The sequence below is a fragment of the Phyllostomus discolor genome, chromosome 4 (genome assembly GCF_004126475.2).
Source record: "Phyllostomus discolor isolate MPI-MPIP mPhyDis1 chromosome 4, mPhyDis1.pri.v3, whole genome shotgun sequence".
Lineage (NCBI taxonomy): Eukaryota > Metazoa > Chordata > Mammalia > Chiroptera > Phyllostomidae > Phyllostomus > Phyllostomus discolor.
The window spans coordinates 46443628-46465809 of record NC_040906.2 but is presented as its reverse complement, the minus strand read 5'-3'; the positions used below and the strand labels follow the sequence as shown (position 1 = coordinate 46465809).

Here is a 22182-nt window from a genome sequence, read left to right as displayed (position 1 = left end):
AGTTCAGTTGACAGATATTTTTTTAAAGACTTTATCTATTTATTTCTAGAGAGGGGGAGAGAGAAACATCAATGTGTTGCTGCCTCTCATGCACCTCCCACTGGGGATCTGGCCTGTAACCCAGGCATGTGCCTTGACTGGGAATAGAATTGGTGACCCTTTGGTTCACAGGCCCACACTCAATCCACTGAGCTGCACCAGCCGTGGTATAGTTACATTTTTGAAGAGCAAAGGGGTAAGGTGCAGATGAAAAAAAACAGTAAAGCTCTTGTAGCTTATAGAAAATTAAATGCCCAAGCAGAATGAATGGGGTTCACAGTGAAAATCCCAAAACACTATTGAGAGGCTTTTGAATATGAAACACATTATGAGTCTATCAGTTACAATTTCAGAATTCGCTGACAGACCATCCCACCTGTTGTATGAATAAGAGAGGAGGCTGATGGGGTTATTGGAATATACAATATTTTTCCATTTCCAAGAAGGTACAATGTGGAACCAAACTCTAGCATTAATGTATCCTAAATAAAAATACAAGGATAAGAATTAAGAACTGAGGCTAAAGCTGTTATTAATCACTGCGAAAAATCAAATATGAAAAGCCTGATTATATCTTATTTATGTTTGTATATTCAGAGTATTAACAAATAGAGCAAAAGAAAACCATGGAAATTTGTCAACCATGTTTATTGTCTCCATACCATAGCACCATAATTTTGTTATAGCACAAAGTTTCCCCCTGGGTCTTGCACATTAAAAAACAAATAAAAAAACAACAAAAAGATCTCCACTTAGAACATAAGAAACTTTTGTTAGAAAAAAACATTACAACTGTATTGAAAACCTCTGCCAAGAAATACTAAAAGCTGTGTAAAATGCACTGTAAATTAATGTACTTATAAGGGTTAATGTTGGAGTAGAGCACAATATTCTTGAAGTAATTATTAATGTCCAGACATTCTATTCATTAACTGAGTCCTGGGCTTCAGAGTGCCTAGCCACTGGATAATGTCAGCTTGTCAATCAGAGTTCCCTCAGGATATAGCAAGCACAAGTATATAAAGAAGAGGGAATATAGGTGTTACAGATACTATTAAACACAACTTCCTCATTAATTTTTAAATTTTCATATTCTTCTAGGGTTCAAGTGCCTGTTACTACATTTAATTTCATGAGATTTCCCAGAGAAAAGTTACAGCTAAATTAATTTTTAAAGGATAAAAAATTCTACAAATGTAAAGAAGCCAAAGGATAAATAAAGAGAATAAAAAATACAGATAACAGAGCCATTATGATAAATGCCCAGTATCAGACATGACTACATATTCCATCCTATAATCTCATAAATCAAAGCTTTCAACTGTCTGGATTCATAAGTGACTGTATTCTTTCCAGTATGCATTCTTTCTTCCTCCAGGGGTTGTTCAATAATGGCAGGTACGTTCCTGCCATAAAGTTCACAGTGTTCCAGAAACCGGACACATTCTTGGATAACACTGTCACGAAGCATGATTGTGTGTTTTGACATGTTTTCTAATAAGGACAGGAAGCATCTTTTGGCATAATACCAGGTATCAGTTCCCAGTTTCTTATTATAAGGTTCCAAGCTTTTGATAACTCGAGAAATCCCAAAGTCATAATTTCCTTTGGCACAGTAAAGTGTTCCTATCACCAAGTTCACAATGCAGAGATGGTAGGTTTTCTTGTCTGGGTCATCATAGGACAGCTGATCTTCCTCCTTTTCGATCTTCCTCATCAACTCCTCGGCTTCTTCATTTTCACTAGTCATAATATACGAAACACAGAGGTTAGCCAGTACAATGGCACTGACACTCAGGATGTTGTCATAATGCTTCTTGACTATGGGCTCATAAAAACCGATGGCTTCTTTGTATTTGTTTTCCTGCATGAACAGCACATGGGCCACATTCAGCTTCCACACATCATGGTCACTGCAGAATTCCACAGACTTGCGAAAGATCTTTTCCACCACTGGGTAATTTTCAAGGTTCCAGTAGATTTTTGCCTGGGCCATCAACACAGGAATATACTTCTCCAGGATGTCATCATATTCATTCACTGCCTTTTTGACAGCTTCGTCATCTCTGCTGTGTCTTGCTTCCTGTACTTGTTTGGTGAGTCTCCGGAGCTGCTCAGTCAGCGTCCCTGCTAGCCCATCAAGCCTAATGAAAGCCTCTTCAGGAGCTGTCTGGCAAGTGATCATGGCATCCAAGAAGTCATAGAGATAGGGTGTGAGGAATTTGTAAGTCAAGTGGGCATTCTCTGCCAGGACATCTGCAGCCAGGTCAAAATACTCATACTTACAGTACAGCAGCAACAGGTTGCCAAAGGTCTCTGGGGGGAAGGGGTTCTGTTGGAGCAAAAACTGTAGCTTTTCAAACCCTTCTGTAGGTCTGGTATCCATATTCATTAGTGCCTGGTTGTGCAGAGTCACAGGGTCCAACTCTTCCTCTGCCCTGGGTGGCATGTCAGTGAGGGTTTCGTGGGCAACCTTATAGTTTTTCAGTTGGTATTCTATGGCTGCCTTGAGGTTGAAGGCTTCCACCAGAGCAGTCTGGTGAAGGACTAAAGTATTGCCAACACTGTGAACATCGATGCCTTCAGTAGTCATGCCCACACCTAGCTCTGGGTGCTGGCGGATGCCACGCTCAATAATGTCTGCGATATGCTTCAGAGCTGAGGCATACTGTCGACTGCTATAATAGGCCAAAGCCAGATTGTAGCAAAGGTCAGGCCGGTAGCCTGAGGCCTGCAGGGCTGCAAAAAACTTGGAACATGCAGCTTGGTACTGCCCCTCCTTGTAGAGCAAACAACCCAGGTTGACCTGGCCATCTGACTCGTTCTCACCCCCACTGTCTTCTCCCCCTTCCCCACTCAGTAGCTGCTCCACCAGGCTCCTGGCCCCGGGAAGATCGCCCTCGCTGTACTTGATGGCAGCTTGCAGACGGAGGACACGGCTGTGGTAGGCGGGGTTGTCCAAGAGGAGGAAGGCCACCCGGGTGGCCTCCGGATAAAGGCAGGCCTTGTACAGGGCCTGGGCCTGGTACAGGCGGTACTGCTCCAGCTCCGGGTGCAGCTGGCTCAGCTGCTCATAGCACTCGGCGGCCAGCGCGAACTCCTGCAGGTGGTAGTAGCAGTAGCCCAGCAGCGACAGGCCGGCGCGGCTCCTCGGGATCCGCTGGAGCTCTCCGCCCAGCAGCTGCACCACCTCGGCGTAGCGGGAATCGCGGATGAGCCGGTACACCACCGCAGTGAACTCCCCGTCGGGGATCTGGGTACTGCCCAGCCGCGCCATAACCGCCACAGTTGTTGTGCGTCCTAGTTACCTAGGCAACGAGCCTACCGGAAACGGAAATCTGCTTCTCTGGAGATTACTTTGCAAAAGAGAGAGTTAGTAATAAAAAGGAATCACTACGTTAGTCTCTCAGCTACCGATTCAGCCCTCGAAGACGGACGGCAGAAGTCCTGAATAGCGAAGAGCAAAGGAACCCCTCCCGCTGGCTATGAAACGGAAACTCTACCACCCGACGTGCACCGGTCAAATTACGCAGCCAGTCTGGGCGTGGCCGCCGTGCTTTCTGGGATATGTAGTCTCCGCCAGACTGAGCCATCCGCATAGCAGACAGGGTTTCCCTGGCTTTTGGTTCCTGTGTACACGAGGGTTGCTGACTACCAGTTGTATCACCTAGGTCTCTTAGAAAGGGGAGGAAGGTTTATGGTCCCATGTTCTTTGCGTTTATGAGCCTTATACACTATGCGCTGCATGCAAATGGTGTCGTTTCGTATTTTGTTTTTGTAAATGCACGGTCTGGAGGAAAGGGGGAAAATTTCTTTGGAGTTCCCCTTAGAATTAGAATAGGCTGTTTTTAAGCTGCCTTGAGGGCACACTCTCAAAAAAACCTAATATGCAGAAACCAAGCATCCTTATTTTAGTTGTTTCCACAGGTAAAAGTTAGGAAATGGTTTTGTGAATCTTACCTGGTATGGGAGACCTTTAATTTTAGAATCAAGTGTCTCCCAATCCCCTTTTTAATACACAAGAAGTATTACTGAGCAGATGTTGGCCTTTAAACCTGGCTGTTTACTGCCCTGGGTCATCAAATTTCACTGTAATTAAGAAACCAATCTTCCTTGATCTCCCTACTTGTCCACTGACTTTCCATGATCTGCATTGTCCTGTGTATTGCACAAGATAAATGATGCGTGAATGAAAGCATTTGCTATATATTTAAAGACTTCAGTACAAGTCCTTTATGTGCCTCCTCTATAGTTGTGCTGCCCTCCATCTCTTCTACTTATACATTTCAGAGCCAGCAACAACTATATATAAGATATGGCACTCTATTAGACCATTTACATATGTTAATGCTAATTTTAATATCTACCCTATATTCTATATATTACAGATAAAGAATCTGTCTACTAGAAAGTTTCAAATAATTTGCTGAAGACCATTAGGTAGTGACTTTGCCATGGTACCCAACAGCTAGTTTCAGGAGGAAATAGTGACTGATGAATATTCTATTTCATATACTTTCTACAGATGAGTTTTTAAGGGCCCAGTGTTTGGTGGCAAGTTGTATGATGGTAGATTAGTATCTTTTTGTTCTTCTTTAAAAAAACTAACCAGGTTGGTTTGGGCAGTAGAAATTTGATCTTCTGGGCCTGAATTACAGCTGTGAGCAGATGTTAGGAAGTAACTAGTGGGGGTGGTATAGCTCCCAGTCACCTGGAGTAGCTAGGAGGCAAGTTTTGCTGACCTACAATTGCTACTGTCATAAAACAACTGACTTCATGTACTCATTCAGTCTTTTCCCTTGCTCATAAATTGGCAAAGCTGTGTTTTTATGGGTGGAATTACATAGGGAAGCTTCCACTGCGTGAATACCAAGGAAGGGACAACCTACACCTATTTCAGTGGAGTTGAGTGGGGCTCTGGGCCACCTAAATTTCCCCACAGAACACAGCTGATGAGGATAACCATTACCCTACTTTCATGCTTCTTTCAATACAGTCTCTAGGTGCACCACTTAAGGCCCTTCAACCTAAGGAGGCACATGGATTGAGGAGGGATCCTGGCAAGTGCCACTCAATCATTGAGGATGAGTCAGGGAGAATCTTACTTCCATGGCTGCTTGACTACACTTGTCCCTTGGAAACTCAGGCTCAGTATTTTAAAGTATTTATGTATGAACTGTTACTTTAGGTAAGTTGCTATTAAGTCAAGGTAAGATGATAGACCATGGGAATAGGAAATTGCCTTATATATCTTCGGTTAGTCCCTCTGTTTCCAAGAGTTGTATCATGAAAGCATTCACTTTCTAATGGTTCCCTAGAAATAATATGAAAAGTAGAAGGACTATCTGCTCTGCCGCAAATTTCTCTGATCCCTACAGGCATCAGCTGAGGTTCCCCTCTTTGTGTTGGTACCTATCTGTGAGTGCGGCAGCTGGGCGGAGCAGGAGGGAGGCTGTGCTGGCTTCAATGTGTTGGCTTGAAAAAAGCAGGACATTCGGCTTAGACAGATGGAGGGCAGGGTCATTTTCAAAATGAAATGAGTGCACAAATCACACTGTGAAATTGGCATGACCAGGACTGCTGCTGTGATGGACTGACTTTTATTTAATCTCTGATAGGCAGTTGGGGAATAGATTTGTTTTTTGGAGGGGGGATTGGGGGGGAAAAGATGGTAAAAGAAGACCCTTTAATTAGTGATAGAAATTCTGGAAATCAATAAATGGGGTGGGATATTCTAAAATGTCAAAAAGATCATTTAGTGTCCGATAGAATCTTGAAAATCTGGAGCACATATCAGAAAGAAACTGTAACGTGCCCTTCTAGCAATAAGAAAGCATTTAGTGGTTACAATAAAATGATTTAGTGCATCATTGACAGGAATTAGACTTTGGGAAAATGGTGTTGGATTTTGCTGCATAAGGGGAGGCTTGTTTACCACATAAAAGAATTCCATTGGGTCAAAATATAGAGAAGCTAAAAACGTGATGTTTGCTTCTTAACATGCTTATGTTTCTGCCTGTCAAAATGTGAGATCATCAAATTCTATTTGTACACTTAATCTACTTGTCATTCTCTTTTACAACTAGTTGGAAGGTATGTTTTCTTACTTATCCTGGAAATGTGACCACTTCCTATTGATAAACAATGGTAATTTATGAACATCTCAACAACCACAGCTGTGGCCAGACATCTTCCTAGGAATGGAAAACCTTCTGCAAAACCACTTTCCAGCTGTTGTTTCTTTCCCCCTTTCATTCCAGGCCATTTTCTGCAGGATGCCCAGTTTGGGCTGCTCAGCTATCTTGTTGCCTCCCATCCCCCATCTTTCAACACAAACAGGGAAGAAAAGAATAAATTAGTGCCAAATTGGTAATGTAGTTGACTGACTTCAGGAGCATCTGTTCAATCTTTTAAGACTTTTGGAGAGGTTGTATGTATTCCAAATCAATGCTTGGGAACATTTACACTCAGATGGTGAGACATTTAACCTCATTATGAACTCTTCTTTCCCTGGTAGTTCCAGCTTTATTAATATTTTAATTAGATTTTCTTCTTGGCCATACCTTGTTTTGTATCAAGTACTTTGTATTTGGGGGCTTATGGTGTTATGATCTAAATTAACTTACCAGGGAGATCACAGTAGCATACGGTTTATAAAAGGAATTAGAGAAGGCACAACTGTGGATACTGACATTTAAAAATAACCAACCAACCATCCAAACAAAGAGCTACGCTAGCCCCCATGTTCAAGTACTTTCTGTACCAGGACCAGGTCCTGATTTGCCTAACTTCCCTCATTAATCTTTACAGCTCTTCTGTGAATTCAGTGATTCTTATTGTTGGTCCCACTTGAAAAGCATGGACTACAAAGCACAAAGAAGCCAGTGGCTGTGGCAGCCAGCGCCGAGGACTGGCGACTGCTCAAGCTGGCCAGTAGGGGCTATGCTGTACCTCTTCCCTCTCACCCCCGGGCACCTCCTCTTCAGTCATTTGAATTGGCTTTGGATCATTTGCTGCAGTTTGTTCTAACAGAACAGGCACAATGGTGTAAGAATTTTAAAGTTTAAGCACCGAAGCCGCTGTGTAATTGTACGGCATCCGTGTGGCTGGCAGCTCTGCATGGATGCAACCCCCCAGTGTAATTGCCCATGCAAATTTGAGCAATCTGTAAGGACTCAGGAACCTGCATTTGGCTGCAGACTCTTCTCCCTTTAGACAAACTTCAATAATTTGAATTATTCTGTCATCTTTAAAATGCTCCATGGACAGGGAAGTCCCAGTATTCCTCTCACACAGGCAAGCATCACAGATCAAGACAAGGTTAATGGGCTAAAAGTGACAGTCAAGATTTAAATTGTTGGTATTCAGATACATGCTTGCCTCTCTCAGCCCTTAAATCACCCTTCTCAAGAGAAAGATTATTCCAAAGCCTTAGTTAAACTTTAAGCATTTATTAAAAACAAAGATATGTAGATCTCTTAAAGCAGCAGACTATTGCAAAATCATGGATTAGTTGCTTGTGAAGTGGTCGAGCCATCTATAATGCAGTGTTCTTACAGCGAGACATCGGCCTGGGAAATCTACACATAGGGAGTGACTTCGGACCACTCAGCCGAAAACGTATTTCCCTTCTTTCGTGGAAAACAATACTTAGGAAGCTAATCAGTGGAAGATCCCTTTTAGAGTATTATACATCAAAATAAAATGGCAAAAGCAATTTTTCCCCAAGGGAATGAGACTCAACAAAACCTAGCCTCCTATTATTTCCTCACTATGCTGTTTATTTTTTTTAATTCATCTAAATATGATTTAATCTAAATCTGAAGGAAAAATGAGATTCTAACACAGACACATATACACACAGAAAAGGAACACAAAGATAAATGATGGCTGCAAATAACATTTTTTTTCAAAGCAAATACTTAATTTACTGAATAAAACAAACAGTTCTGTAGCAGTGTATACACTCATTGACATTGGTGGGGAGTTGATACACAGACAAACAACTTGTCAGGAGCACTGTTGAGCGATGTACCAAATATGTAAGAACACCCAAAATTAAATGAAGAAAGAGGTACAATGCAACACTACGGAGCTGCGGAGAGGGTACACAGTCAGGACATCGGCCATTTCTGGGTCCAGGCGCTCATCATGAAATTCTCCAGACACACTTCATTTTATTTCTGCCGGCTATGTGTTTTACTTTATTATTGACCACTTAGGAAACTCATGAAATTCTGGCCTCGTAGCCAGACTCAAGCTTTACACTTCCCGACCCGTGTGAGTTTGGGGAGTTCCTCACAGCCCGTGGCAGAACAACAGACAACGAACCTTCGCTGCGGTGGCGCTGCCAGGGTTCTCAGGTGTCCGAATCAGGTTTTCTTTTGTAGCTTTAGTGAATCCTTTCTGATGTTTTTTCCAACCCCAATATTTTTCTTTAGATTTAAATCTTCCCCTAATACATTTAGGTTTCCATCCCACTTCAAGGGAATCGCTTCACACTGTTACTAGGGATAAAACTGTATCTTATGTTTCCACAATTCAAGAAAAGTTGGCAAGGGAAATGGATTTTCAAATAATTGTAATGCAAAGTAAATTGAGCAGATTCTGGTTGATGACCTAAGGTAAGTGGAAAAAAGATGAAAAATTTTGATATGCAAAAAAGCAACTGAATAGTGATAGTGTATTACACTAACAAAAAGTTAAAGGTTACTTCTAACCCCAAGTGTGTGTAAATATAAAATACTTGGAAATGCATAGACGTCAAAGATTTGAGAAACAGAAAATGCACATGCAGTTTTAACTTCTTTTCCTCACTTTATGAATTTATTTCTAAATTAAATGGACTACCACTTATTGGATATCTATGATATGAGAAAATCTAAAATTATCCTTTATGTGATAAAAGGGTAAATCTTAAGAAAATCGTACTGATGATAATATTTTTTATGGTCACTAGAGGCAGGCTCAGACATATCTGTGGCAAGGTTGTTTTCATAGCTAGCCCATATATGTAGCCTTTTACTTTGTCTTTAATGAGATGACCTCTTTCTGTTTATTCTGATTTTATTCAAGAACAGTAAATGATACAGGTATCTGGAAAAACTTTTTAAAGTTAAATATGGCTCAGTCCTTCGGTGTGGAAGTGAAGTCAGTGCTTTTATTTTACAGACGGAAAGCCTGACACCTGGCGAGTCCCGAGATTACAGGTCCAGCCGGTGGCCACGCCAGGACGGAGCCCCAGTCCCACTGCGCACCGGATGGTGCCTTTAACAGTTTGCCAAGCTGACCCTACTGGCCAGGATTTTCAGCCACATTGTAGGCTGTGCATGTTATCCACACACTGACTAATAAGAGAATAAATAGCATCTCTGGAAAAAAATGCATCTCGTGGAGATAGTAGGATGAAGTCATTTCAAACATGAATGCCAGGAGACCCACCCAAGGAAGCAACCATAATCTGGTGAGTTGGAAATTTTATAGGAAGGCTCCCATTTTAAATGCCTTCCTACAATTGGGAAAAAAAACCCCACTAAAAACAAGAACTGGGAAAATTTCTCTTTCTCTGTTTTAGAAAAGCAGAATACATGAAATACATACCTCACATTCTTGGAAAATTATACATTATTTAGAAAAGGGACTAAAAATGCCTTTAACTCCCAAGAGTTCAGCCCCTGACCCCGGGGGTGGCCAGCACCAGGGAGGCTGCTCCTCTCCTCCCTACTGCTTCCTGGTGGTGGGGGGACCCACCCGTGGCATTAGTCAGCAGTTTCTGAATTCTGACCCACAATGGGAAAGACACTCTGAGACAGGAAAAATAGATGGAGGCAATTACAAACAGCTCTTTGATTGATGGTTGACATTGTCAGGGCTCCACTGTGTGGCAGATTGCAATGGTGTTGAACTCCCCTTGCTACCAGTGGATGTTGCTATTGGCAACCGTGCAGTGAAGCCAATAAAAAGACAAGGAAATGAGAGGAAAACTCAACCTTCGTGGAAGCCGTAGGGTTTGTGCTATAAATTATGTTCCCCTTAGCAACATGCAGCATCACTGTGCAGGATAGTCATCGCGCTTGTAGCTGCCTGCAGTCTCCATCAGACCCTGGGTCTAGTCTTATCATCAAGCACATGCTTTAAAATTTTGCTGTAGGTAGACTGGCATCTGTCTGTCTGGGCTATTCATTCATTTATTTATTTATTGTTGGGGAGGATAACAGATGTGGATTCATGCCTGCCTCACATGGACTGATTTTCAATTCCCGTATGTGACATAAACATAATGTGACACAGTAGCCAGAAACACCTGCAGTGCTTCTGAGCGGCAGACACAGGCCCAGGGCCTGTCCCTAACTCCACCCACCCTTTGTTCCTTACCTGAGGAGGAGAGACAGCCGAGCAGAAGCTATTTTCCTTTATGGCAGAGTGATTCAGAAAACTGGCTTAATAAAACCCATAAATCTGAACAACCTCCTCTTCCCTGCTCTGTGGAGGCTGTTTTTCCTGCTCTCATTTTCTCCTCTAGTCTCTGCAGTCTTCCCTGCAGAGACAGCTGTAAAGAGAAGCTAGAAACATTATTTTTTAAGATTCTTACTCCTTCCTTCTCTTTTTTTGTTAAACCCCCTCCCTGCTCAAGTATTTCTCTCTTCTAAGCAACCGGTGACAGGATTCTGTACCCTGATTCTGCACTCATTTTTTTGGTTGGAAGTACCATTTTTCTTTGTTTGGACTGACTTTCACCTTTCCTCTGGCAGCTCTCTTCGCAGCTGCCTCGGTGCCTAGCTTTTCTTTCTTGGTCATCTTCTCTTGCTTCCCCTCTTCTCCTTCTCTTCTCCATCCTTCTCTTCCTCCTTCTTTCCCCGCTCTTTGCCTGGTTTATAACATTATTTTATTTTTGGTCACCTGGAATCTTACTTCTTTCCTACGAATGTCTGCTGTTCCTACAACTCCGTTTTGGTACCTTAATGTACCCATTCTTTATGCATTTCCTGAGTGTCTACTCTTGCCAGGAAAACAATGTTCTTTGTGGAACTTGACCTGCCATTTCCTTAGTATTTGAGTGATAGAGTTAATATCTGATAATGGCCAGTGGCAAAAAGAACAAACACGGTTTGTAAAATTTTAAATTTTAAATCTTAAATTTTAAGGTTCATCTGGTCTAGAAATTTTCACCCCCCTCACAGCCCTTTCATGGACCACCACACACATCATCGAAAACACGGCTTCAGATGGATGACTTGGGCTGTTAAATGTTTTATGTCTTGGGGATTCCTTGTTAGATGTATTTCAACAAAGAATTCCAAGGTTAAAACATGTTTGAAAATCATTTCCTAGTGTAATCTCATTTGACAAACGAGGAAACTGACCGGAAGAAGTTAGGTGAATTATCCAAAGTCATCCCATCAGTAGTGCCAAAGCTATAGGGGCACACGTCTTAGCCACTAGCCTAGTGTTCTGTGGAGCAGGCATAGCATGTCCTCAGTCTCACATAAAATGGGACACAACGTAGCTTTCTAGCTATTGCATCCATTTAATATAGTTTATTCTTACCCATGATAAACCTGGATTTTTAAAAAACATTTTATTGTTTATGCTATTATAGTTGTCCAATTTCTCCCTTTGCCCCCCTCTGCCAAGCCCACCCCACACTCCCACAGTCAATGCTCACGCTATTATCCCTGTCCACCGGTTCTTCATGTGTGTTCTTTGACTGGTCCTTTCACCTTCTTTCAGTCTTTTAATAGAATATTTGTTCTCTGTCCAGACCATTATTTCTTTAGCTTTCAAGCATTATCTCTTACACTTAAGGAAAAATCCAAAATTAGGGACTCCTATATTTGGCTGTAGGTTGGTACGGAGAGTAGTCTTCAATTTTATACAAAAACCATCACTAGGAGAATGCAAGATAGTCAATGATCACTCTCCATGGTGCTGTGGTGTCCTGTGAAATGTTTTGCAGTTGGAAATATTTTCTAAATGTTCAAATGTCACTTGTGGTAAATCCAACTGTAGATTTCCTAGAATCCTTTCATCTTGACTTTCTTTAAAAACACTTTATTTATTTTATTTTTAGACAGAGGGGAAGGGAAAGAGAAGGAGAGGGAGGGAAACATCAATGTGTGGTTGCCTCTTGTGTGCCCCCTACTGGGGACCTAGCCCACAACTCAGGCATATGCTCTGACTGGGAATTGAACTGGTGACTCTGTGGTTCCCAGGCCAGCACTCAATCCACTGAGTCACACCAGTCAGGATTCAGCCTGACTTTAATTAAAGCCAGTTAATCTATTCCTTCTAGGAACAGACTTTGCTCTGCAATGAAGGTTGAATTATAAAACTAAAAAAGGGGATCAAGATTCAATGCAGTGTTATGAATCTTGTATAAACACCAACAACACAAACACATTTGATGTATTTCTACTATGGATTATTTTTTTAGGGAAAATGTGAGAATGGTTGGTGTTTGTAAGGACAATACAGTTTATCTTTTAGGGAGGCAAGTCTATAGGCTCTGAGCCACCATTAAGAAGCTCTAGAATAAAAGCAAAATACCTCTACAGAATACAAGTTGGGATTCTTGGGACAGTCTGGCACAAAGGGCTCTCGGGAAAGGATGCAATGTCAGGCTTTGTTTGGCATGGAACAAATAAAAGAGCCGTGTGCAAAATGAAGCAGTGCTAAGGACACCTATGCTGTTTTGCATTCCCGTGGCTCCAAATGAGCAGGGCCAGCTGTCCTCAGGTCCTGGATCACATGGGCCTCCTCCGTCCAGCGCCTGTCTCCGTCTCAGCCCATGTCTGCTCAGCAGAGAAGCTGAGGGTTGTGGGATGTGATTCCTGCCCCACCTCCTCCTCTCTCCTTGTTTCGCTCTCTCCTGCTGACCACACTTCAAGGTGAAAGCCCAGGCATGCTTCCCAGCACATCCCTCAGACTTTGTGTTTGTCTGAGCTTAAAGGACAAAACGATGATGTGGCTGGACCAAAGCTGGCCTTTCAGGATGCAGTCACTGTGCAGCAGAAGCTGACCTCAAGGGTTAGTTACTGTTTTCACCGGCCACTGTGAGACCCGCAGAGGAGGGGGAGGCAGCTGAGACCAGCAGCTTTTTCTGGTGCAACTCCTCCCACTTACTTCTGTTGGCAGCCACTGAATCCAGCATCGGCTTGAGTTTCACATTGACCTTCACCAATGCCTAAGATAAAACAACAAAAAGGTGGGGGAGAGAGAAACCAGAGTCACTGACATGATTTTCCAGCTTTCACTTACGAGAATGGAAACTGGCTGTAAGAAATGAAAAGTGATGATTGTTTGGTAACCGGGAGCTATTTACAAGAAGTAGATATGTATTTAGTGCCATTGTTTTATATGAATAGAGCCTATGCAGAATATGAAAAAAAAACAGGTGGCCAGGTACTGCTCCAGGGTGGCAGACAATTAGGTCATGACCTTGTTTTAGATTCACATCGAAAAACACAGGAAACAAAACAGCAGTGTGTAGCTCACACATGTCTGCTAATATGTACATTTTTGCCTGCCATGGAGGCCTCCAGGTCTCGATAGACCATGAACTGAAATTTTTACAAAAATAAACCTACCATTTACTCTACCATAGATGACTCCAGGTAGACTTACCTGAATAAGAAAGGCAAAGGAAATCCTGAAACAAGAAGAGGTGCTTGTTTTTAAAGCTAAGAATCTGGGAGCTGTGCCCAATGTGCAGAGCACCGTGAGGACATGCGTGGAAATAGACACGAGAGAAGAGAAGAGGAGTGTGGAAGAGAGAGACGGAGGGGAGTAGGAGAGATGAAGGAAGAGGACATGTAGCCCGTGGCCAGAAGCCGACAGGCCATGAGGCTAATGAAGCTCAGGATTTGGTTTCCTAATTGCAGGTGATCCCTCTAAAAATGTCCTTGTCACTTAATTTCATATTTTTTAAAGTCCTCAAAAACTTTTGGCCTCACAAAACTTGGATCGCCCCTCCAGTGGAACAAGGCAACAGATGAAAACACAGATCATGGAGCTGTGGGGGCATCAGCTCATGGAAACGTAACACTCGGAGTCTCCGCTTTCTGCCTTGGGTCAGTGTTCTGGGACTGCAGACTGGATCCCTGATGTCGACACCTCGCTGGCGCGTCCCATTCACCACCAGGGAAACAAACCCACTGCGGTTTCAGCACGTCTCCTAAGCAGCTTTCTCTGCGCATGGCCTGTGGCCAAGAGTGGTTCTCCAATAGCTCTTCTAGTTGAGGATGTTCTTCCCTAAGCACAGTGGCAAACCACCTGTTTATCCGCTCCACCTCCCACTCCAGGAAGTCAGAGGACCACGAGTAAAAAATACCTAGAAGTAAGGTAAGTAAGTAAATAAGTAAGAGGGGGTTGAAAAGCCCAGAAATAACCTGGTATTCCACAGGGCAGTGAGCGCTCCAACCTGGCTGAGATGATGCTCATTCACATCGATACCCCTTAAACAGGCATGTTCTCTTTCTTAAAACAAAAGTGATGTTTAGCCCATCAAGCAACACGTAACAACATCTAATATTAAATCAGATGTATTAGTTATTCCATATACAAGTAATACAGCAATTGAATAACTCAGCCAGTGACCAAAATCCTGTCTATTTCCATGGGAAAAATGCAGGTACCTATTTCTGCTCAATGCATAGAGTTTTAATTAGACAATAGTGTGAGGTAGCAATGAACGCTGTGGCTCTATTTAATATAGTTTGGCACTGGCTCCCCTTTATTCTGCTTAAGCCTTTTAATTAAACTGACTACTATAATTCCTATGGAAATTAGTGTTTATGTTATTTTCCTGCTACAAAAGCATTTCTCTAGAACTTATTTTTTTTTAATCCCAGGAGCAAAAATTGGATTTTTTTTCTGCCTGAAATGTAATTAAAAACTCATTTGATTACTATATTTTGGCTCAGTTTTACTTATTAAATTCCTGTAATCAGTTTTCTTTTATGAAGCTGCTGGGAAATGATCTCAAAAGCAACACATTTTTCTCTTCTTTGGCAGATTCCCTAGCATTTTAAATTACATTCATAGCACCTGTCCATGATTCAAATTCCTTCACCAATTTCTTCCTTAAACCATTTAAATTTATTTGGCTTAGTCCCCCCAAAAAGATTTCCTTCCTTTATCTAGCTCTTTGTTCTCCCTCTTTTTTTGTGTTGATAAAAAATTGCAGGGGAGAGGGTACATATTTCTCAGAATTGCTTCTCTTTGTTTTATATTCTCCTTAAACACAGAATTGACAAACTAGGATATCGTTTTCCCTGGTAGGTGCTGGTTCTAGGCAAAGGCAGCAAAAAGCCAATCCTGAAGCATCACTCTTACTCACACTATAAATTCGTTACACAAATGCAGTTAACTGAGAGAATATAGAACTATTAGAATATAGGAGAGCAGAGGGTTTTCAGTAATTATGTGCCAGGGGCCACCAGGAAGATAAATGTCCCAGTATTTGGAAAGGGGAGAGTATTCCTAAAAACTCCTCATCAGCGAGTGCCACCTGATGGGTTCTGTGCGAACGCTTCTGCTGCCCGTCTTGTTTGACTTGTTGTTCTTGTAGCAAAGGGGAAAGGGCTCACTTCTCGCCCCTCTTCTCCCTCTCCACACGTGCAGAGGCACTCGAAAAGCCCCGTGCAGGGCACCCGTCCCCGGGGGCTGCTGGGTCTCCTCTGTGGCCTCCCTGCCATGTGGCCGTTCAATTTCTAAATGTGTCCAGAGGCAGGAAACTCACCACCTCCCAGAGGGGTTCAGTTCACTCTTTGTTTTGATTTTAGAATGTTGTTCCTTGTATGGAGCTAAAAACTGTATATCGCTGTAACTTGTACCTAATATTCCCAGTCCTTGCGGGGTCAATGTAGCACTGACGACTCGCGTGCCGCTCCAAGCGGAGGTTAGGGTCCATACTGACCTAACAACCAGCTTGGGAGGTGCCGCTCACGATCCCTTGGGGCAACTGTATGGCTATTGCTGCGGGTCCCAAGCTCCCTCCTGACCCATCATAAATGGGACCTTGGATACTCGCTCCACCGGAGGACACAGCCTTGGGCACCTAGTCATCCTGGTGGCTGAGGAACCCCACCTCCTTCCTGATTCCATTCACACTTCACGGTTGGGTTCACTTGTGACCATCACATACAGTTTATTCCATATTTTATTCATGCTTTGAATAAGTAACATATTCACATAGTCCAATGGATACAAAGGGTACAAAAGGACAGTGTAAAATTTCCCTTCATTCCCTGCCCCAGACGCCTAGATTCTTTTTTAGAGGCAACTTGGGTATCCCCCAAGAAACATTTTATACATATGTAAGCACATATACATATACATATTATATATGTAGATTCATATAATGTATATGTATAACACACTATGCATGTATATAATGTATATAAGTATAATTAAGGTGATTCCCTCACCATTTTGGGTGTTTCTTTCAGAAACGGAGTGAAATCAAAACCCGTGGAAGAACATTATTAATGATGCTTGAATTAAGACAAGTGTACTGTGTAGAAATTAGCGGCTGGAGGAAGTAGAGAGGGGAGGGACCCAATTCCGATTTTCTGTTGCTGTGCCACTGAGTTTTCCTTCTGCAAAGCTTAATCTGCGGTGAATCCTCTCGAAAGTTGTAGTTCTCATTGACAGAAGTTTACTTGGGATCTTTTTAAAAATGTCTTTCATGACTTTGTCATGCTCAATCCTTCCTCTACCCTCTTGAACATACAAAATATAACAAATGTCTCAATGTCCTCTCTATCAGTTTTATGATCTGTATCATTTCTGAGTCTGTAATTGATTGATTTTTCTCATTATTATATTATTATGGGTCTAATTTTCTTGCTTCTTTGCATGCCTGGTGATTTTTGATTGGATATCAGACACTGATGATTATATGTTGTTGGGTGATGGATTTTTTTTAGCATTTCTTTAAACATTTTTTAGTTTTGTTTTGGAATGCAGTTAGCTTACTTAGTAATAATTCGATCCTTTTCAGGCTTGCTTTTCAACTTTGCTGGGTGGGTCCAGGGTAGCCTTTTATCTAGGCCTCATTTAGGCAATAATTTTTAGAGATTAATTTTCTGAGAACTGTACCCAGTACCTCATATATTCAAGGTTTTGCTTTAATATCCTGTCTGGTGGGAACATGGTCTGTTCCCCAGCCTGTGAGGATTGTTCTGATTGCTGCTTTTTGCTGGTTCTTTTCTCATCCTCAGTGGTTTCCTCACATGCACGTGGTGAGCAGCCCTGAGGCCTCCAGGGGCCCTCCACGGCTCTCAGCTCTCTCCTGCACAGCTCTCTTCTCTGGTGCCCTTCCCTGGGAACTCCCATCGCCGTGGCCTCCCAGACTCTGGGCTCTGCCCCTCGTCTCAGTGAGGCTCTGCTAGGGCTCCCCTTCCTGTGTCTGGTCTGGAAACTCCCTCCAGGCAGGAAGCCGGGACAATCGTAAGCTCATTTCATTTGTTTCTCTCAGGAATCACTGTACTGTGCTGTCCACTGTCCACTGTCTGAAAACTGTTCCATGTATTTTTCTGGAGTTGCTTTTTGTTTTGTTTTCTTGCTCCTGTTACTCTATTATGGCCAGGAGTGGAAGTCCTTATGATTGGTTTTAAACAACTCTGTGTTGGGTACTATCCCAAGAGTTCTCAGGGAGAGTGGAGACAAGGCCTTTCTTCCTTGTATCTCTAGCTCCTGGATCAGTGACTCCTGGCAATAACAGTCCCTCCCCTACTCCACCCATGGAGTGGTGGCAGGAAAGAGGGTCAAGGCCAGGATAGCCACGGGGTCAGGCCATTCTGATCTGCTACAAAAACCTGCTATAAACACAAATCCAGAATGATCCCCATGGGAAATGAGCAGAGTATTCTCTCTTATTACCATTATTCTGTAGACCTTGTTTTATCAGGTCATACGCTGCCATGAGTCAGATTCTGGCCTTGCTTTTCCTCTGCCATCACGATCCATATCTGCCACGCCCCTGCCCAGTGTGTGTGTTCTAGCACACACGGTCACTTCTTGGAATTCAACTGCTGGAGAGATGGGGCTGACGTGGGACAAGGGAGCAAGCAAGGAGCGAGCCCACTGTTAGAACAAGTTACTACTCCCGCACTCTGCTATTGGAAGGGAGCACAGAGGAGCCCCACCATATTAAAACCAGATTTATCTTCCAACCCAATAATGTCCAACTATGTCATTAATACCTTTTAAAAATGTTGAGGAGCCTTGGCCAGTGTGAATCAGTTGGATGGGCATCATCCTACAAAGCAGAAGGTCACCGGTGCAATTCCCGGTCAGGGCACGTGCCTGGGTTGCAGGCCTGGTCCCTTGTTGGGGCGTATAAGAGGCAACTGATCAATGCTTCTCTCTCACACTGATGGTTCTCTCCCTCTCTTCCTCCCTACGTTCCCCTCTAAATAAATAAATACATGAATAAATAAATAATATCTTTTAAAAAATAAAAATAATAAAAATGTCGAGGAAATCATGGAGATGGTTATTTATTTATTTATTGGCTTGTTTGTTTATTTATTTTAAAGCCAAAGAAAGAAGATGGTTTTCACATCTGTTGGTGAATTATATATTCCAGAGTGCAGACAATAAGACTTAGTATTTTTTGTCTTGCCCCATTCGTACCTTACTCAGGAGAAGTAATCAGAAACTGAGAGATACAATACATGGTAGAGAAGAGAGAATTTAAAGTATTCTAAAAAATATCTACTTTTTGATGAAATATAAAAATACACTTGGAGCCTACCTCAAACATCTGTTTGAGGGCAGTGTTGCTGGTATGAAGATGTGATCGCTTTACTATTGTATCATTTACTTTCTGAGTGAAATGTCAAACCACCCAGTTAGGGGTTGGTATTTTGAAATGGAAAATCATTGTCAATATGACCAACTGGTGTCATCTCTGCCCAGGCCTTCAACAGGAGGGGCCGGTGAGCCAGGCCCTGAAATTCTCTTGAATTCACATGGCTGGCAGAGGGCATCTCTGAGAAACAATGGAAGCTTCTGCTTCAGGTATATGACTTCAGAAAGAAGTGGCCAATTCTGTGAGCAAATCCAGACTTTAAGGTACTGAACTGTTGAATAGCTAGTTCCTCTTGGTTCCCGAGGATAAAGGTTACTCATGATTTATTCTGACATATTCCTGAGTTTTGTAGGCCATGCTGCGATGATGCGGTTGGCTCAGAGTCATGCTTGGCTTGCCAACCTCCTACTCTTCCACTGTGTTGTAAAGGCCGGATAGTGAACTGACTGCCCGGCACTGAACTTTCCACCTTTCTCCAAATCTGCTGCTGCTCTGGGGCTGGCTCTCTCAGGCAACTGCATGTTATCCTCTCTCCCCATCTGCCCACCCAGAAATCCACGGGTCATTGATGCCATCTCCCTTTCCCCCACATCCAAACTGTCACCAAGTTTTGTCAATCCTACTTCCAAAGCGTCTTTGTGTGTTAGTCTATTGCCATTTTTACAATTTTAGTTCAGACTGCATCCTCTTTTCAATTGCTTTAACCTGCCGCTGCCCCTCACTGGGCTCCCGGCCTTTCCTTCGCTCCTGTCCAACCCATTCGCCACATGGTAGCCACCCTCAGGCGGTCACTCACCCAAACTCACACATCCAGTCTCGCCACTCCCTACCCTGAACCTTTTCGTGTCTCTCATTTGGTACAAATGTGCTATAAGACCCTACTGAAAAGTATTAAAAGAGAATAAAATCTAGAAACTAAAGGAGAAAAAAACCCCATAAAACCCAGTGGAAACTTGGGTTATGGCACAAAAAACAGAGTTTGGAAATGCCAAAAGTAATGCCATCGACTTTTCTAGAAAACTTGAAATACCCATCTTTGTAAGCATTTTAACTTCTTCCTGAGTTAAAGAAAAAGAAAAAGAAAAAGAAAAAGAAAAAGAAAAAGAAAAAGAAAAAGAAAAAGAAGCTAAACGGCACATGGGTGTTTGCAGGGGGGCAGCCGAAGTGCTAGTCACTACACGGGGGAGCAGATGGGCTGGCTGCGGGGTCCAGATGGGGAGCAGCACATGGATTCCTCCCAAGCTTCGCTCCTTCCCTCCCCAGTTCAATGGCTTTTAAAACTTAAGGTTGTGTAAAAATTAATTTGCATTAAATTGCTTAAGATAATGTATTAACTACCAAAGGAGGCTTCCTGCAGTTTTTAAAACTTACTTTGAAAAACAAATAAACACTATCGGTGAACACAGAAGCAAGCCAAGACTTTTTGGATAAATATTTTTAAACATTCACATTAAAAAAAAGCAGCTTGAAAATAAATCTTTAGTGTGTAATGGCTAAAACCAGAAAGTTAATAACCATCTACATTTGTTATGTTACATATATAACCGGGCCAGGCACTGGGTACTGTTGGGTTTTTTCCGAGGCTGGAATGTGTGGGGTCTAAAGGGCTTTAGCCTTGTGCCTTCTGTTCTGTTTGGGGACAGAGTCATTTACTCCACCAGGACTCTGGGATCTGTAACAGAGGTTGCTAGTTTGCCTTCCCAGTATGCATTTGGCCTTCCCTGAGCTTAAGAATGGCCAAGGAAGTATAAGCAGAATTCATAAGGAGGAGCTTCTGAGAAAAGGCTTAAATGGGCATTTATTCAGCTGGGAAGTGCATCCTTTGTACTTGCCTCTATTTCTTTGTTTCTGCTGGAATATTAACATGATGGCTGGAACTACAGTGAACATCATGTGGCTATGAGGCATTCTTGAGTATACATAAGGACTGGGTCTCTGAAGACTATGGAACAGCCATATAATAGCAGCCTCAAATTGACTTATCTGGATTATTTTTTATCAGAGAGAAAAATAAATTTCTCTTTTGCTTAAGCTATTTGGGTTTTAGATCTGTTACCAGTGGCTATATGCAATTCCTAATTGAGAGAATTAATGCTATACTCTATGTCTCTATTTTCTGTTTACCTGTACAGGTGTCAGATGATTCTAGGCATTTTGATACTTGAACAAATTCCCTCCTTTGGGAGTGGTAAATTAACGTCTTTTGGCAGTGAGTCACAGTGAACTGTACTAGACAGCAGAAGCTACAACAGAATGTATTCCATGTCCTCTGAGCAGGCACATAATTCAGGCCCATGCAACGGGAGGGCCCTGGGGAGTGGTGTAGGGGTGGGTGTGGGCACCAAGCTAAGGCTATTAGAGCTCTCTCTAGGTTTTACCTGGGACTACTGCGAAAGAGGTTTGCCTTCCCTTGCCTTTCTCTCCTTCTCTTCTTCCTCCCTCCCTCCCTCCCTCCCTCCCTCCCTCCCTCCCTCCCTCCCTCCCTCCTTCCTTCCTTCCTTCCTTCCTTCCTTTCTTCCTTCCTTTTTTTTGGTGTGAATAATTCTTTTAATAAACATGTGACCTTAGAGTTGCTAAGACATGTGAGGAAAGCCTGACCGGGTGAAGCCAAAACACAATTAGGCAGGCAAAAGGGGACAGAGGTCTTATGGTGGCATCGAATCCACTGGATCCAGCTGAAGGCCACCAGCCATCTGTACCTCTGAGCTTCCCAGTTACTTAAGCTAAAAATTCCATTTCTGTTCAAATTATGTTGAGTGAGTTTCTGAGCTTCAAATGATGGATCTTTTGCTATTGTCATTTATTGTTCTCTGCCACCCCAGGACTCACTTGAGACTGAAACCCCTACCAGACTTCAGATTGGTGGCTGGCACGAGGGACTCTCAGCTTCCCCAGCATAAAAAGCTGCCACACACTTGCTGAGCAGCCTCTTTACCCAAGTTAATGAGAGTCAGGGACCAGCTGGCAATATCTCCTTTCTTCTGGAACCCCCAGAGTCTGCCGGACTCTTTAAAGGTTTCTTAAAAGGTTGCTCATTCTTAGCCTGAAAATACTCAGAAGATGCTGATTCCTTCCGGTGGCAAAGTCAGCAGGCCTATGGAGTTTGGGCTTCCAAGGAAGGAGAATGAAAGGAATTGGGGGGCAGCATCTGCTTTGCCTGGCTTTTCCCTCTGAACCAACTGAACCCGGACAGAAAAGGAAAACGGCAACCAGATGTGATGTCCTCCTTGGCGGAGTTCAGTGTTATTCCACATTGATTGTATTGGGTGAAATGCTTTTCCAGTTGGGAAAACTATTTCTTACGTATGACACTACTCTGTGGATCT

At 42.8% G+C, this 22182-nt stretch overlaps 2 protein-coding genes across 2 annotated transcripts in view; both read right to left on the bottom strand.

The window, feature by feature from the left end:
* Window positions 1–668: 668 nt before the first annotated feature.
* LOC114495221 (tetratricopeptide repeat protein 30B-like) lies at window positions 669–3518 on the bottom strand. Its single transcript, XM_028510414.2, has one exon. It carries the CDS (start codon window positions 3314–3316, stop codon window positions 1319–1321), a length of 1998 nt encoding a protein of 665 aa, XP_028366215.1. The 5' UTR covers window positions 3317–3518; the 3' UTR covers window positions 669–1318.
* An 8697-nt stretch (window positions 3519–12215) lies between these two features.
* The window catches only part of PDE11A (phosphodiesterase 11A), a 321994-nt gene continuing 312027 nt past the window's right edge, over window positions 12216–22182 (bottom strand). The window contains exon 20 of the mRNA XM_028510818.2: window positions 12216–13222. Within this exon, the coding sequence (XP_028366619.1) occupies window positions 13067–13222 (156 nt within the window). The 3' untranslated portion in view covers window positions 12216–13066. The remainder of the gene's footprint in view (window positions 13223–22182) is intronic.